We start from the raw sequence: 16,658 nt of genomic DNA on the forward strand, positions 1-16,658 counted from the left end.
GGAGAAAGCTTATCTGCAGGAACAACCTCTGGGCAGCATGGGAAAATGCCAGTTTTTCGGAAGCCTGCGACTATGTTGGCTGGAACCATGGCCTTTAGATACGCTTTGCAAGCAATTTTCGCCATCATATATTTCGTGACAGTTTCACCAATGTGCTCCTGCATAAACTTGGCACATTCACGGTAGTAATATGATTTGAATGGGCCGAAAATCGACACGTCCAGAGGCTGCAGGATGTGCGATGTGTGGGCAGGCAAAACAAAGAGGATGATATTCTCTGCTTTGGCCCATTCAGTAAGTTGCCTGGAAACATGCGAGGAGTGGCCGTCATAAATGACAAGTATCAGCGCTTGGTCCGTTGAACCCCTGCATACATTCGGGAGGAAATGGTCCTTCAAATAATGCTGGAATATTTCGGCATTTGACCAGCCACTTTCGGACATTGTGAATTTCGAACCAGGTGACGAGCCGTTCATTAGTTCAGGGTTGCTTCGTTTCCCTTTGAAGACGAAAAATGGTGGTATATGATTACCGGCTGCGTTAGCGCATGCGATTAATGTTGTGGTTGTTGAGCGGGGCGAGGTAACAGCCTGCGGCTTACTGCCAGTGGCAGCGATGACATTAGGGGGCCTGTGTTCGGGTTGAATCCCGGTTTCATCTATGTTGTAGATGAGATGAGGTTTGTCGGTCAGATTGTGTTTCTCCACTACTTCCCCGAGGTTTTTGAAGTAGCTTTCAACGATCTCCGGCGTTGAGTTTTTCGCACGGCCACTATCCAGGGCGCGTGGTTTTATGGAAGAGAGCCTGCCTGTCCATCTCTTTAGAAAGCCATACAACCAATTTATACTTAATGGCTTGTTGGTAGGGCGTTTCCCTAAATGTTCAGCCAGTTCCCCAGCCAGGTGCTGGACCTGTACATTGGTGTAACCATATCCGAGCTGGGACATGCTCTCCAGATGCTCCACCAAACCCGTTTCCTCTTCTTTTGAAAAGATTAACTCGGAGCCCAATCCAATATTAAATGGATCTACAGTACAGCCAAAGCGGCACAAACATAATCCGCGGCTACGCCACGGCCAGATTATTAGTCCGCGGCGGCCGAATCGTGTGTTCACGCGGCGTTTCGCCGTTGCACTCGGCATCGATCCGCGCAACGACGCCGAGTCTGTATAAACCTCGCGTACTTTCGCGGAGTAAATCCGCCGCAAACGTACGCGGCGGATCGAGTGAAAAGATATCCACCCACATGTACATACATGTATGTGTAGCGTAGAATTAATTACGCGCAACTGTTTATGTTTCGTTCCATTATCATTATTATATTTGTAATCCGAAATACACTTCCGAATTTGAATGCTAACGCGTCCTTTGGCAAATTCTAGCGTCAAATAAACAGTGCTAAAATATCCTTTGTTTCATAAAAAGCGCGCGAAAATTATGCAGACATGTAGAACGTCGTTTGGAAAGGTTAGGTGTATTTTGTGTTGTATAAATACATGAACATCACGTCAGGCGTAAATCGCGTGTTCAGTGGAGAAAAAAAACGCCCCGATTAGACGTTATTTCATCATCTCTATAAATAGTAACAAATGCCCAAATGTATTTGATACTTAAGGAAATATCGAGAATGTTTGTGTATCGTAAATATTTACCAGCATTTGCTTTAAAACTGGAATATACGGGATTATCGGGTAATTAGTAGCGATATTAATCGATAATATGAACAAAATAAAACGTGTTTATATATGCAAATTCAAACAATAGTTATAATAAGCTGATAATTAACAAAACTACAAATACGTCGTCACTGTCTTGATTATTGATGTGGCTTCAAACTGCTAATTTTCTCAGCTAAAATATAATAGCGGAATCAACATGCAATTAATTTATAAATCCACCATATGCTGGAGCCTTGACCACTTGTATGTGCGAAAACATAATTATGTGACCTTGTTTATGTGTGAAATACATACGCTACGGGCGGGAAACAAACTTAATAATTGGCCAGACACATTAACTATGCTTACATGTATATGCTAATACAATCCGCGCACAATAAATTTATTATGATTTTAATTATTATTAAAATTGTTCTTTCAAAATTTGTTAACTACATGTAACTAATAATTAAAAAAAAAAGATTTCATGATTGTGAATGTATAAAAATGTCAAGAATCAGAATGATTATTTCAATCTGTGATGGATCAATAAACATGGTAAATTTATATTGGGAACTGTCAGATTCTACAATGCGCTAATTGATATTTAATTTCTTTGCGCACCATGAGTTGTTCTTCAGTGAGTTACAATACCCCGTCGGGACCCTCAAAGCGCTCCGAAATCAATAGAGCGTTAACTTTGGTACAAATACATAACAAAATGGCTGACACATGTAAACAGAGTTTGGAAACTCATTTTTACTAAGGTGAAAGTGACCTATAAGGCATTCATACCTGATTAAATAATTAGTTAAACGTTAATTTTAGCATTTTATTTACGTGTTGTGGGACATTACCTGTTTAAATCGCATTTTCCACGGCAAAATACACAACAGTTGTAAAAGCTCGATCAACTTGCATAGAAACCGGGCACGTGCAGTATTTGGTGACAGCGATAATGACGTATTAAAATGAGCACGAATCCAATGAGAAGACACGAAAGTATGAGAATGAGGCATACTCACAGAATTAGTTATTAATCACCTATTACATAAAATAAATATAATTATACTCACAACCATGCGAGCCTGGCAAACCCGTCAATTTGTGAAATGGCAATCCAGCTTTTCTATGTTTTCACAGCCTCTTATTACAGCAACGATGAAAACACACACCACTATTTTTTAACCAAATTAGTAGAAAAACAATTTGTGTCAAGAAACAGTAGTGGTACCTGAAATTGAAAAAGACAAAAATACACTGGTATTACAAAAAGATACAACATAAAACACAATTATGTTTATTAGGTGTATTGCAAACATAAGAATCAAATAAAAATCAATAGTAAACATATTTTATTAACATGTAAGCCAGTATATGTATATTGCTCATTTTTATGTAGGTGTACATGTATGTATCTAAGTTTATAACAGTTGTCCATCATATACCATGCTATTTTATTCTATGTTGTTACTAAAACTTACAAAATGTGCATAATCTGGAAGGTTTTCTTATTGGTGAACGCAAATACAATGCATTTGTTTACCACATATCAAATAACAATCGATAAATGTTACTCCTATAAATATGAGGTCGATTTACATCGACCTCATATCGTTTAACGTTATTTTGCAATAGCATCGTTCCGACATGAATTCATGTCGGAAGCTTTAACGGCATCAAATTCATATAACAGCACAGAATAATCATGCAATAAATTATTAAACATAAAATATAAACATTATTTTACTAATTGCATTAGAAAAATGTTTATACAAACTTACAAGTAATGATAGTCCAGACCTTAAAACACTACCACTGTTCAAATTCCATATTGTTGCCATATAGCACTGTGTAAATTGAAAGTTGCATAATGTTACCTCATTGGTCGGTTATAAATACATTGTTTCTCTACATATAGTATTCGATTTAGACGAAAATAATAATTTACGTGGAATGTCATATTAGTTTTCCATTAAAACTTTGATCTTGCCGTGTGTGTTTATGGACGTTAATAATTATGTTATACTTATTTTTGTATTTCATTAAGAATTAGAACGTGTAGCCCTTTTTGTTAGCTGTTTTTAGCAAACGATTCGCGGCTTAATAAGACACGGAAAATAGTTAAAGCGACACTTTCATTTAAAGGTTTAATGTGAACAATATTAAATGAAACCTTTTTTGGTATTAATATATTTTATTGACATGTTAAATTCGATACTTGAAAACGTGTTTAGTCTTTAAAAAGATGTCGCTGATATTGTTAATTTCAATAACTGTTAATATGCTTAATGTTGTATAAGAAATTGAATAGTTTCACTGAGTTGTATTCCCGCCTAAAATCCGATATCGTAAAACGCGCAACGGTTAAGAATAAGGTCTGAATAAGTTTAGGTATTCAGATCCGAATATCAGCAGCTGTAGCAGCTGTGCCAGCTGGGAAGCCCCGTTTTGGCTTTAACAACCGCAAGCGAAACAACATACTTTTTAAAGTCTTGCACTAAGACTCCATGATCACAAGTATATGTCCCTGCTGTGGCGTATGACACCATACTGTTATTTAGTATTGGTCGGCACAGTATCTGATCATAAAGAGATAATTGGTTTGTGCTGAACACAGGGACAATAAAACCACAGATCTATCAATAAACAAGATTATTGAGATATCTTTTGTTGAACACCGCGATAAAAATGCTCAAACCACGGACTCTAGATTACACGGATAAGGAACATGGCAACATTCTCAGAATCATCACTGCTATATGTGTAATCACCTAACAATTCGTCTAAAAATAATTCATATATTTGAGTTGAAGACGATGTACTGTTGTATAAGTCTGAATAAACTATCTGTCTGCCTGTCTTAATCTAAGCCGTCATCGTCCCAGTGAAAATAAATCTGATTTTGAATAGTTGGACATGATGCCCTGATGTCAAAATACGAAATGACCCGCGTAACACCGACTGTGATTTTCAAGAATCTTTAATAAATTGATAATTTAAGGTAAATAACATTTCATATAATTATACATAATTCCCTCGTTGATAATTAACAGCAAACGATGAATGTTTTTGACACCCATTTTATTTCAAGTATGCATGCAAAGCCGAATAAAATCGAGAGGGTCTGCTATATACGCTGTTTCATCATAAATTTATCACCCTTTCTTTGTTATAAACAAGAGCTGAAATCGTTAATTTATTAAGATTTATTTATAATAAGCTTTATTGATATGTTTCGTGAACAAAATACCACAATATATTCCATAAAAAATATAATAATCATGGCAAAGGAAATTCAATGGCCGGTTTCTAAACAAAAGCATAATCGCCAAGACCGTAGCATCAGTTCAGTGCGTTAGGAACGCGCGCTACTTTCTTCCGCCTTCATTCCTTAATTACTTTCGTTTTTAAACAATTTTTTTTTCTATCGTATACAGAATTCTATTCTCCTAAGCAAGATGTAATTTTTAAAACTGAACTCCAAATATAAACGCTACAAATTGGTATTAAGTACGAACATGTCAACCGTAAATCTAGATTCTAAAACTCCAAAACGGTATAATATTTGCAAAAGTTAAAGTTATAACTCGCCGGGCTGTCGAAATCAGAAGAACGCTACAAATTGGTATTAAGTACGAACATGTCAACCGTAAATCTAGATTCTAAAACTCCAATACGGTATGATATTTGCAAAAGTTAAAGTTATAACTCGCCGGGCTGTCGAAATCAGAAGAAAAACTTAATATATGTTCATATATCTGTTTACTACGTAACGTAAGCTTTCTAATGATATATAATTTGTCAAAATCGGCCGAGAAATGAAACTATAATTCAACAAAAGGCGTGAGTGGGTACATCAAAATGTATAACCTCGGCGCTTCGCTGTACGCTCATTGTACAAGATCGATAGCCACAACACGGTAAAACGCGCGGTGGTAAGACATAAAATGTGTATTTCTTGTGTTTATCTCGCTATAAATCCATTAATAGCAACGGGAGTATACTAAAACGTATATTTTTTGAAAGAGGAATTAATAAGCAACAAGATAACGTATAAACCAATAAAATCGGATGAATAGTTTTTGCACAAGATTGAATTTACTACAGTAAGGGTCACATACTCGATTCATCTCCTATCAATATACACTTCGTGATACAACTGGTAGTTTTAACACACACATATAGGTTTCATTTAATTAAAAAGTACAGAAAGCTAAAAAGTGATGTGGTTTGTTGTACAACAACAATTGGTTATGTGTAACCTATTCAAAAAATAATTTCGTTCAATATAATTCAATGTAATTCTATAAACGACAAACACACTTCGTGTGTTGTGTAGGTTTATTTTTAAAAATGTACATAAGTGGTTTAAAAGCACAATTTTTACACATTTAAGAGGTAATCGCTCACATTTATGTCTAATTAATGATAATTTTATGCATTAGCAAAGATTTAACGAGAAAAACTGAAGTTTAAGTTGAACTCAATTTGCTATAGGAAAACGACGGTAGCCGTTTAGACGTAAGCGGGGTAGCTTACGTCTAATTTTTTGGACTAGATAAATGTGTGCTCTAATTGTCTAAATGTGTAACTTTTAAATCTTCAAAAATTGTTAGCATGATCACGGAGTGTATATTGACAGGAGATGAATCGAGTATTTGACCCTTACTGTAGTAAATTCAATCTTATGCAAAAACTATTCATCCGATTTTATTGGTTTATACGTTATCTTGTTGCTTATTACTTCCTCTTTCAAAAAAATATAACTTTTAGTATATTCCCGTTGTTATTAATGGATTTATAGCGAGTTAAACACAAGAAATACACATTTTATGTTTTACCACCGCGCGTTTAAACGTGTTGTGGCTATCGATCTTTTACGATTAGCGTACAGCGAAGTGCCGAGGTTATACATTTTGATGTACCCACTCACGTCTTTTGTTAAATTATAGTTTCATTTCTCGGCCGATTTTGACAAATTATATATCATTAGAAAGCTTACGTTACGTAGTAAACAGATATATCAATATATATTAAGTTTTTCTTCTGATTTCGACAGCCCGGCGAGTTATAACTTAAACTTTTGCAAATATCATACCGTTTTGGAGTTTTAGAATCTAGATTTACGGTTGACATGTTCGTACTTAATACCAATTTGTAGCGTTTATATTTGGAGTTCAGTTTTAAAAATTACATCTTGCTTAGGAGAATAGAATTCTGTATACGATAGAAAAAAAATTTGTTTAAAAACGAAAGTAATTAAGGAATGAAGGCGGGAAAATGTAGCGCGCGTTCCTAACGCACTGAACTGATGCTACGGTCTTGGCGATTATGCTTTTGTTTAGAAACCGGCCATTTAATTTCTTTTGCCATCTTAATATATTTTTTAGGGAATATATTGTAGTATTTTGTTCACGAAACATATCAATAAAGCTTATTATAAATGAATCTTAATAAATTAACGATTTCAGCTCTTGTTTATAACACAGAAAGGGTGTAAAATTTATGATGAAACAGCGTATATAGCGGACCCTCTCGATATTATTCGGCTTTGCATGCATACTTGAAATAAAATGGGTGTCAAAAACATTCATCGTTTGCTGTTTATTATCAACAAGGTAATTATGTATAATTATTTGAAATGTTATTTACCTTAAATTATCAATTTATTAAAGATTCTTGAAAATCACGGTCCGTGTTACGCGGGTCATTTCGTATTTTGACATCAGGGCATCATGTCCAACTATTGAAAATCAGATTTTTTTCACCGGGACGATGACGGCTTGGATTTAGACAGGCAGACAGATAGTTTATTCAGACTTAAACAACAGTACATCGTCTTCAACTCAAATATATAAATTATTTTAAGACGAATCGTTAGGTGATTACACATATAGCAGTGATGATTCTGAGAATGTTGCCATGTTTTTTATCCGTGTAATCTAGAGTCCATGGTTTGAGCATTTTTATCGCGGTGTTCAATAAAAGATATCTCAATAATCTTGTTTATTGATAGATCTGTGGTTTTATTGCCCCTGTGTTCAGCACAAGCCAATTATCTCGTTATGATCAGATACTGTGCCGACCAATACTAAATAACACTATGGTGTCATACGCCACAGCAGGGACCTATACTTGTATATTGGTCCCTAACCACAGGTGGCAATGTCTGGTCAGTTTACACTTTTTATGATACCTCCATGTCTTCTCGTGGTATTAGTGGTCATTTCTTGGAGTAATGTAACGCCAAATACTCAATTTTGCGTTTATAAGATATGTAGCGTATTGAAAACATTTATAGTCATCTGCCCATACAGATTGCCATAAACTAAATACTGTATAGATGTCAGCCAGCTAAATCACAATAATTATAAGTGCTTAATACCTATACATGTACATTTTAAACATTTAAAAAATCTAATACTTAACATTTAACGTATTTAGCGAGTACCGGTAAAAAAACTCCGTCATTTCGTAGTCCTATAAAGAGTGTATGGTAGTGTACGGAACAACATAATTAAAAACAGCATTCTCATTTGACCACAACGGGGTTAAATAATCTTTCCGAAAAATACAAATAATACAGAGTTTTAATTTAGAATTCTATATATTTATAACTCTGTTAACTTATAAAGATATTTCAATATACATGCATAGACAGTTGACCGTGATTTTCAAGAATCTTTAAATAATTTTAATTAATTGATAATTTATGGTTAATAACCTTTCATATAATTTTACATAATTACCTTTTTGATAATAAACAACAAACGATGAATGTTTTGACACCCATTATATTTGAAGTATGCAAAGCCGAAAAATATCAAGAGGGTCCGCTATACATTTGTATACGCTGTTTCATCATAAAATTAACACCCTTTCTGTGTTATAATCAAGAGATGAAATCGTAAATTTATAAAGCTTCATTAATACTTAGCTTTATGGATATGTCTCTAGAACAAAATATTTCAATATATTTCATAAAAAATATAATAATCATGGCAAAGGAAATTCAATGGCCGGTATCTAAACAAAAGCATAATCGCCAAGACCGTAGCATCAGTTCAGTGCGTTAGGAACGCGCGCTACATTTTCCGGCCTTCATTCCTTAATTACTTTCGTTTTTAAACAATTTTTTTTTCTATCGTATACAGAATTCTATTCTCCTAAGCAAGATGTTATTTTTAAAACTGAACTCCAAATATAAACGCTACAATTATGTATAAAGTACGAACATGTCAACCGTAAATCTAGATTCTAAAACTCCAAAACGGTATGTTATTTGCAAAAGTTAAAGTTATAACTCGCCGGGCTGCCGAAATCAGAAGAAAAACTTAATATGTGGCTGGGAACGAGATTTTGACCCATCTGGTCAAAAAATGACTTTTTCAGTTAAGCATATATTATGAAAGTGCTACATCTGAAAAATCAAAATCTGAAATTCGAGCATTGAATTCCTAAATTTGACGAAGTTATGTCATTTTTTGTATTGCATGTCAGAAACACTGATTTGCGCGATTTTGTACGAAATGTTGATAATCACTCAATTGTGTGTGTATGGTGATGACAGTCATTAACTATGACTTACATAATTAATTGTATTATTATAAAACATTAAACGCTCATTGTTGCCATGGAAACAGACACTGTTCTTTTTTCAAATGTATTGTCATTTTAAAGAATTTAAGACACAGAATAACAACACATCAACAAAATATCTTCTGGACAGATAATAAACATTACCAACATGTTTATAGTAAAATCAATGTATGAACATTTTCTGAAAATAGGGGTGTATTCAGAAATTGAACATATTGTATAGCAACGAACTTGAAACTAAAATGAAAAAAAAACCTGACATTTTGAATTTTTGTTAAGCATCTATACTGCCATACATGGTTTATTTAGCAATTGTATTTTATTCAAAGATTGATACACAATTAATTAGATTTTTTTAAATTAAGTTAACAGTTGCTATGGAAACAGTAAATTTTCAATTTCATTTGTACCTGTTATCAACAATGAAATTGACCATAAGTGTAGATAGAAAATAATATCAACCCATTTCATATATAGAGGTCCAAAAACATGATTTTCAAATAAAAGAAAATTACAGCAATAAGCACATCAATATTCAATGGTAAACGTCACCATAGATTAAACTTTACACAACAAAATATGTTCGTTTACTTGTAAAATATAATAGATACATAATATGAACACATATGTTTACATCACACATTTTGATGTCAATACAAACTACAACAGTTTAAGTTATCTTTGAACACATACCAGTCATATTATACAATGTAATAATCATACTGTACAGAATATTTTATAGTGAAATCACTATGATTGAGTTGTTAATTAATTATAAATCTCAGTTCAGCTTATATATGCCCATAAACTATTTTTGATTATTGATTGCTATGTCACTTTCAATAAAGAAACACACTATTAACAAGGGACAAAATTGTCACAAAACCAGGTTTTCATTGTGAAAAAAAAATCTGATAAAGGGAGAAAACTCAAACTGAACTTTTTAAATGACCAAAAAAAATTAACCCCCTTTGTAAGTTTTTTTTTTTTTTTAAATCTATTTTTAGTCGTGGCGACCTTGACATTGGAGATATTGACGTGATTCTTTCGTGGGACACACCGTCCCATGATGGTGAACAAATGTGCCAAATGATTTTAAAATCTCACAATGAATGACATAGTTATGGCCAGGACAAGCTCATTTATGGCCATTTTTGACCTTTGAACTCAAAGTGTGACCTTGACCTTGGAGATATCGACGTAATTATTTCGCGCGACACACCGTCCAATGATGGTGAACAAATGTGCCAAATGATTTTAAAATCTGACGATGAACGACATAGTTATGGCTCGGACAAGCTCATTTATGGCCATTTTTGACCTTTGAACTCAAAGTGTGACCTTGACCTTGGAGATATCGACGTAATTATTTCGCGCGACACACCGTCCAATGATGGTGAACAAATGTGCCAAATGATTTTAAAATCTGACAATGAACGACATAGTTATGGCCCGGACAAGCTTATTCCGCCAGCCCGCCAGCCAGCCAGCCCGCCCGCATTCGCCAATCTAATAACCAGTTTTTTCCTTCGGAAAACCTGGTTAATAATATATTCAGCTAATTGTCATACAAATAACAATACCATGTAAATGTCATAGTCATGAATACTAATCAGAAAACAGTTTATCATAAGTATAATGCAAGAACAACAATTTGAGAAAATGAACAATTGTTAATAGGATAACAAGCTCTCACATTTTTTACTTTGGAATAGATGGTTTGGGACACACAATGTCTCTGGCAACTTCATTGATAAAGAACGGTGCAATTTACTCGTAAAGATACCACTGCCTCAGATGATCTAGAGGGGGGATAAACTTAACTGTCGGAAGGCAGCCTGCCTCGGGTCTTGCCTTTAGAAGATTAAATCTAACTTCCTCCGAGTCACAGAACTCTCGACAAATGAGAACCCCTGGCTCATCCGCAGTGCAACGAAAGTGGTAGTATTTTGTGATGTTTTTTAAAAGTTTGAAATAGTTTTCTAAGAATGTCTTCCAGTTCAAAAACATCACCGGTCTAGATGGATCATTTACGCGTTGCGGAATGTTATGCCTGGACCTAGAAGATGCTTTAACTGTGTAAGCAATGTCCTCCATACATTCAGCATACATCAGCGCCATTTTATTTTCCACACACCAAAGTGCCAATCTGGCGTGAATTTGGTATGTCCCGGTAGCATCATACTCAAGGAAACAGACCCATGCAGACCTGCAATGATATTCCAAAAAAACAGTAACAATTTTATAATCTTTTTCTTCAGGTTACAACCTCGAAAGATTCATTTCAATATGCTTTATACATTTTGTAATTGATAGAAACAAGCGACCAAAGTTCTTATCATATAGTATAACAAGATCACCACCTAGACAGCTCATCTATTTGTCAAAGTATGAATCAAATCTGATCATAAATAAAGAAGTTATGGCAATTTTAGTAAAATCTTTCCAAAATGAAATGGGGGGATTCTTGGGTGGGATGGTTGGACAGTCTTTCAAAAATAAAATAATACAAATAAATATTTGTTTTTTTTTAAAGGATTTTTTAACAACATAAAATGTTTTAATTGGGGGGGGGTTAAGAGAGGGGTATAGTTGGAGTGTGGTCATTTATTAGATGATTAGTGCTGCAAGTATGAAAGCAATAGCTTTGATACTTTAGAAATAATGTGGACCTAAACACAAACCTTTTCAAATGTCTCTACACACTACACATTATTATACTTTTTAAATGGTTATATTTTAAAGAAAGACAATGACCGTTTTATTACCTGTCAACACTCTCCACATGCAATAGCCCAGAATGGTGTTGTTTTTATTCTGCCCAACAGCATTGTCAAAGTGAATCTGCAAATAAACATTTCTTGTTTAAAATAATTAATATATATTTAAATGGAGATTATTGCTACACCTATGAAAACATTTATGAATTAATGGAAACAGAATTATGTTATGTCCAGCAACAAAATGAAATAATAGTTTTAATTACTTTAATATTTTAAAATAATTACAAAAACATAGATTAAAGTAACAATTATTACAAAAGCAACTATGTATAAATTTACTTAATCTTTCCAATGAAAAGAAAGACAAAACATTATTTTGTTAATCTCAGAGTATGTATAGCAATAAATTACCTCTGCCTGTTTTTCTCCAGCGCCAAAGTGAGAAAAATAGTGGTGCACCAAACTTGTGACACAATCGCCACCTTTCCCAGGCATTTCTGACTCGTCAATCATATAGAATCTCTGTATTCCTGTAATATTGTTTTATGTACATAAAAATAATTTTTACAAATAAAAACTATAAAAAAGACTATATTTTAATATGCCATGCATACAAGATTTTCACTTAATGTTTGTGCAAAACACTTGTATTGTTTAATTACAATATACACAAGGCTTGTCAGCAAAGGATGACATATGCCTCCTTTTTCCACATTTTTCTAAACCTAAACGCAAAGTGTTTTTGCACTTTTTCGAAACCTAAACGCAAAGTGTGACTGAATTTCAGACAGACAGACAGACGGACAGTGTGATCACTATATGCCCACCTTCGGGGGCATAAAAACAACAACTAAATAATGCAGTATATTAACAAATGTTTTTCTTATAGTAGTGCAATGTAGTTACAATTAGTTATTATTACATATTATGAAGATATATAAAACTGATAATTACAATAACATACCTGTTCCTTCAGCGCACATCCCAAACACATGGCACTTTCTTGGTGTCGCAAAGTAGATTGGCCCCACTTGCATGGCGTGATGAGGGTAGTGTACACACTGGGCAAAATCCCATGAGTAGTGAAGTGTGGCATCTAGTGAACATGGTTCTGCACCTGTTAACAAAATGAACCAAATTGTATTAAGTGAATCAATTTATTTAGACATTTTTTATTATATATACATATTTTTATAATTGTTTACCAACATGTACAGCTAGATGCACCATATAAATGAATGTTCAACATTTAAGCTATAGCATGTTCATGGCAAAATGCATAAAATGCTGCGGTTCATCTTCCAGGACAAAGCACAAATGTACCTCATATGAGGTACCTTATTTGTATAACATATTTTTGAATAGTTAATTTACAATTTATGAATTTATAATGGAAATAAAATGTGTTTATTAAAAAATCCTCATTTTTCAAGACCTTCAGTGACATCTGTAGTACTGCACACAGCTTTACTACAAAGAACCTGGTCCTTGAAAAGTTGGCGTTGCCGGTTGGCCTTTTGAACATGACATGTATAGTCACTTAGTACATTGTGCCTTTCTTCATCTGACAGATGAGCATTGGTTTTTAATTTGCCCATGAATTTTTGACATTTTACACACAAATCTGTCGCTGGTGTAGCTACTGCAATGTGGGGGCATAATGAATTCCATTTGTTTCTAAATGTTTTTAAAGACACAACTCTATAGTTTGCTTCCTTTGCACTCTTCATGTATAAGTCATAAATGTCAGTTACATTTTTGTCACATGGAAGAAGCAAAACTGTCTGCTTTGGACAATTAGGCAGTCGTCCCGGCAAAGGTAATGCATTTTTATTTGCATATTCTTCAATGAATTTTTTTATTCTTGTAGTATCGTCGAATGAAAGTGCATGGGCAGGTGTTGTTTTGCAATTACCATGTTCATTGACACTCAGGCCATACATGTCATAAGACTTACTCATTCTTTTCAAAGTTGACTGAGAAATTGCAAATGCAAAACAGAAAGTTTTCTTACAAATTTGCTGACCATGGAAAAAATATTTCTGAGACGGTCTCGTTCGCAACTTTTTAGATTTTTTGTTTTCAGATGTAAAAGTACTATTTTTTCTTTGGGTACAAAGTTGGGATTTAACTACAAGTTCTTTTTCTCTTGAAGACAGTTCCTGGCATTGGGTCCTATTTTCTAGCAAATTATCAACACCAACTATTGTTGAACATGGTTTACTTCCATAAAAGACACTACACTGGCATGTTTCACGCGTGAAATTTGAAATAATTTCTGCTTCTTTTTGATCTTCTTTTCTAATGTCATTCTGTTTGTGATTCATTTGTATTTGGTCAGACTCGGATTCGCCACAAGTAAGCAATCAACCTGATCACATGTATCACCATCATAATCATCAAAATGATCATCAACATCTTCAAATGAAATACTTGCATGATTTCCCAAATCTACATCACAAGTTTCAACCTGTACAAAATTGGATTGGAAAATGTCAAGTTATCATTTGATTTTGCAAAAGATTCATGGCCAATGTGGTATAACTCATCAACTTGTGCAAGTTCATTTAAAAATACGTCATCAGTCTGTGACAATTCGTATGGAATTGTAGATTCTTGGGAATGAATTTCACTAGTTTGGCTCATCAGTCTTATGAAAACTTCACATAACATAAACTATCATTGTATCAAAACCAAACGACATTTTTTGACAACTTCCGGGTGAGAATTCCAATTATCGCATATAATCATGAATCGAGAGCCAAACTAATTTTAACAGTGGTAATAAACACTAGACGTGGTTAAATTTATATGGGATACATCCTTTGCCGACTAATTTCACATTATTTGACGGAAAAACAACAAAAAAGAAAGAAAAACTAACCTTTTTGTAAGCAGGAAGTTTATCCATTAATTGATGCAGTCACACGGTGCCGTAGTGTACGATGGGTTATAAATCAGCTATGGTTAAACTATACTAATGTTTTCGTATAAAAACCGTAACATAATCACTGATTGGGTAATTCATAGATTGTTTCGGAAAATAAATAAAAGAAATAAGATATTTATCGCAGTAAAAACGTGTGAAAATTGCGCGAAAAAGTTGTCACGACTTTGCAACGTTATTTCTCGTTAACGACGTCAGCGCCGAAAGGGTCAAAGTCTCGTTCCCAGCCACATATATATTTATATATCTGAAAACTACGTTACGTAAGCTTTGTAATGATATATAATCTGTCAAAATCGGCCTAGAAATGAAACTATAATTTAACAAAATACGCGAGTGGGTACATCAAATTTATAACCTCGGCGCTTCGATAGAAGATCGATAGTTACGACACGGTCACGTGACTTAGACACAACAAGATATTTGGCGTAACGGTCCCGTTTCATATCCGTGTAATCTAGAGTCCGTGGCATGATGAATTGGCCATCAAATATCAAGCCACTCAATTGTATCATTAGTATATACATATAGCTCCATCATGTGTAGTAACCTAATTCCTCGAATTAGATTACTTGACTAACATGAGTCATGAGCAGACCTATTATTATTAAATAAAAGTTGGTCAATTTTACACATGCGCCTCAACCTAACGTTTTGATTTCGGGTTAGGTTGTCAAGCTTGTAAAACTGTACCACACTTACAACGTTGACTTACCATGATAAAATCCATTTAACTGTATCCACGACGGTAGTTAATCCGATTATTTCCAGACACATTTGATGATTTCTCCAATTATAAATCGATTGTGTAACGGAGGCACGAGTTGATATATCGGATATTAATATCGTTATGAGCTTGAACATGAAAGGCTACACAACACCAACATCAATCGCAAAATACACATGCACCAATTACATCACCAACGTTGTAAAAATACTATATGATACTTTGTGTATATATATATGTATATGTATGTGTATATATATATATATATATATATATATATATATATATATATATATATATATATATATATATATATATATATATATATATATATATATATATATATATATATATATATATATATATATATATATATAAGCGTGTGTGTATGTGTGTGTAAATAACAAATGTTATTTTGTAAACTGTTAAACATGTATGTAAATATATATGTAAATAACTTTTACTGATAAATGCACCTGATATGTACATGTACCTGAAATCAAACACTATAGCATGCCTACGTGAGTTTTTCTATATTTTTGGCTCTCTAACAAGGAATATACAATCTAACCCCCCCCCAACCCCCCCCCCCCAAAAAAAAAGGCTACCTAGATTTAATATCCATTTTTGGTTAACTCAACTTTGTGTGTCAAATATATACTAAATATACCGTTCATATTTAAATTTACACTTTTTAATACATAAACTCTAGTTACATTTCATTAGACTAGAACTTACATTTTTCTCCGAAATGACCCAATAACCCTGGTCTAAGACAAATACACGCTATATTTTTTTTTCTTCCATTGCTTCCAAACGTTTATTTATTTATTTATCTTTTTATTGCATCTTCACAATCAAAACTACATGCTGATGTATCTATATCTCCCCATATATATATGCAGATATCTAACATGATGCAACATATCTCACCATTAACCGGTTGTATATTTCTTTGTCATGTGTTGCATGCGGAATGATGGGCATATTGCCTTTTTTCC

At 33.7% G+C, this 16,658-nt stretch overlaps 1 protein-coding gene across 2 annotated transcripts; it reads right to left on the reverse strand.

Annotated features, from left to right (window-relative positions):
• Positions 1 to 9,221: 9,221 nt before the first annotated feature.
• LOC127848677 (uncharacterized) lies at positions 9,222 to 15,174 on the reverse strand. Of its 2 annotated transcripts, none has more exons than XM_052381266.1 (5): positions 14,868 to 15,174; positions 12,948 to 13,100; positions 12,395 to 12,513; positions 12,029 to 12,104; positions 9,222 to 11,469 (listed from the first exon to the last, which is right to left on the reverse strand). In XM_052381266.1, exons 2-5 carry the CDS (start codon positions 13,018 to 13,020, stop codon positions 11,372 to 11,374), a joined length of 366 nt encoding a protein of 121 aa, XP_052237226.1. In that variant the 5' UTR covers positions 13,021 to 13,100; positions 14,868 to 15,174; the 3' UTR covers positions 9,222 to 11,371. The 2 variants fall into 2 exon arrangements, with proteins under 2 accessions (XP_052237226.1, XP_052237225.1); XM_052381265.1 differs by lacking the exon at positions 14,868 to 15,174 and adding an exon at positions 13,419 to 14,063 and having other exon boundaries at positions 9,225 to 11,469.
• Between the last annotated feature and the right edge of the window lie 1,484 nt (positions 15,175 to 16,658).

The sequence above is a fragment of the Dreissena polymorpha genome, chromosome 10, assembly GCF_020536995.1.
Source record: "Dreissena polymorpha isolate Duluth1 chromosome 10, UMN_Dpol_1.0, whole genome shotgun sequence".
Classification (NCBI taxonomy): domain Eukaryota; kingdom Metazoa; phylum Mollusca; class Bivalvia; order Myida; family Dreissenidae; genus Dreissena; species Dreissena polymorpha.

Excerpts from the sequence above, each read along its gene's own strand:
- LOC127848677 (XM_052381265.1), bottom strand. The coding sequence starts at position 13,944 with ATGAGTAAGTCTTATGACATGTATGGCCTGAGTGTCAATGAACATGGT. Across the intron at positions 12,514-12,947 it reads GATGTGCGCTGAAGGAACAG|GAATACAGAGATTCTATATG; the intron begins GTATGTTATTGT and ends ACAATATTACAG. Across the intron at positions 12,105-12,394 it reads CTGGAGAAAAACAGGCAGAG|ATTCACTTTGACAATGCTGT; the intron begins GTAATTTATTGC and ends GTTTATTTGCAG.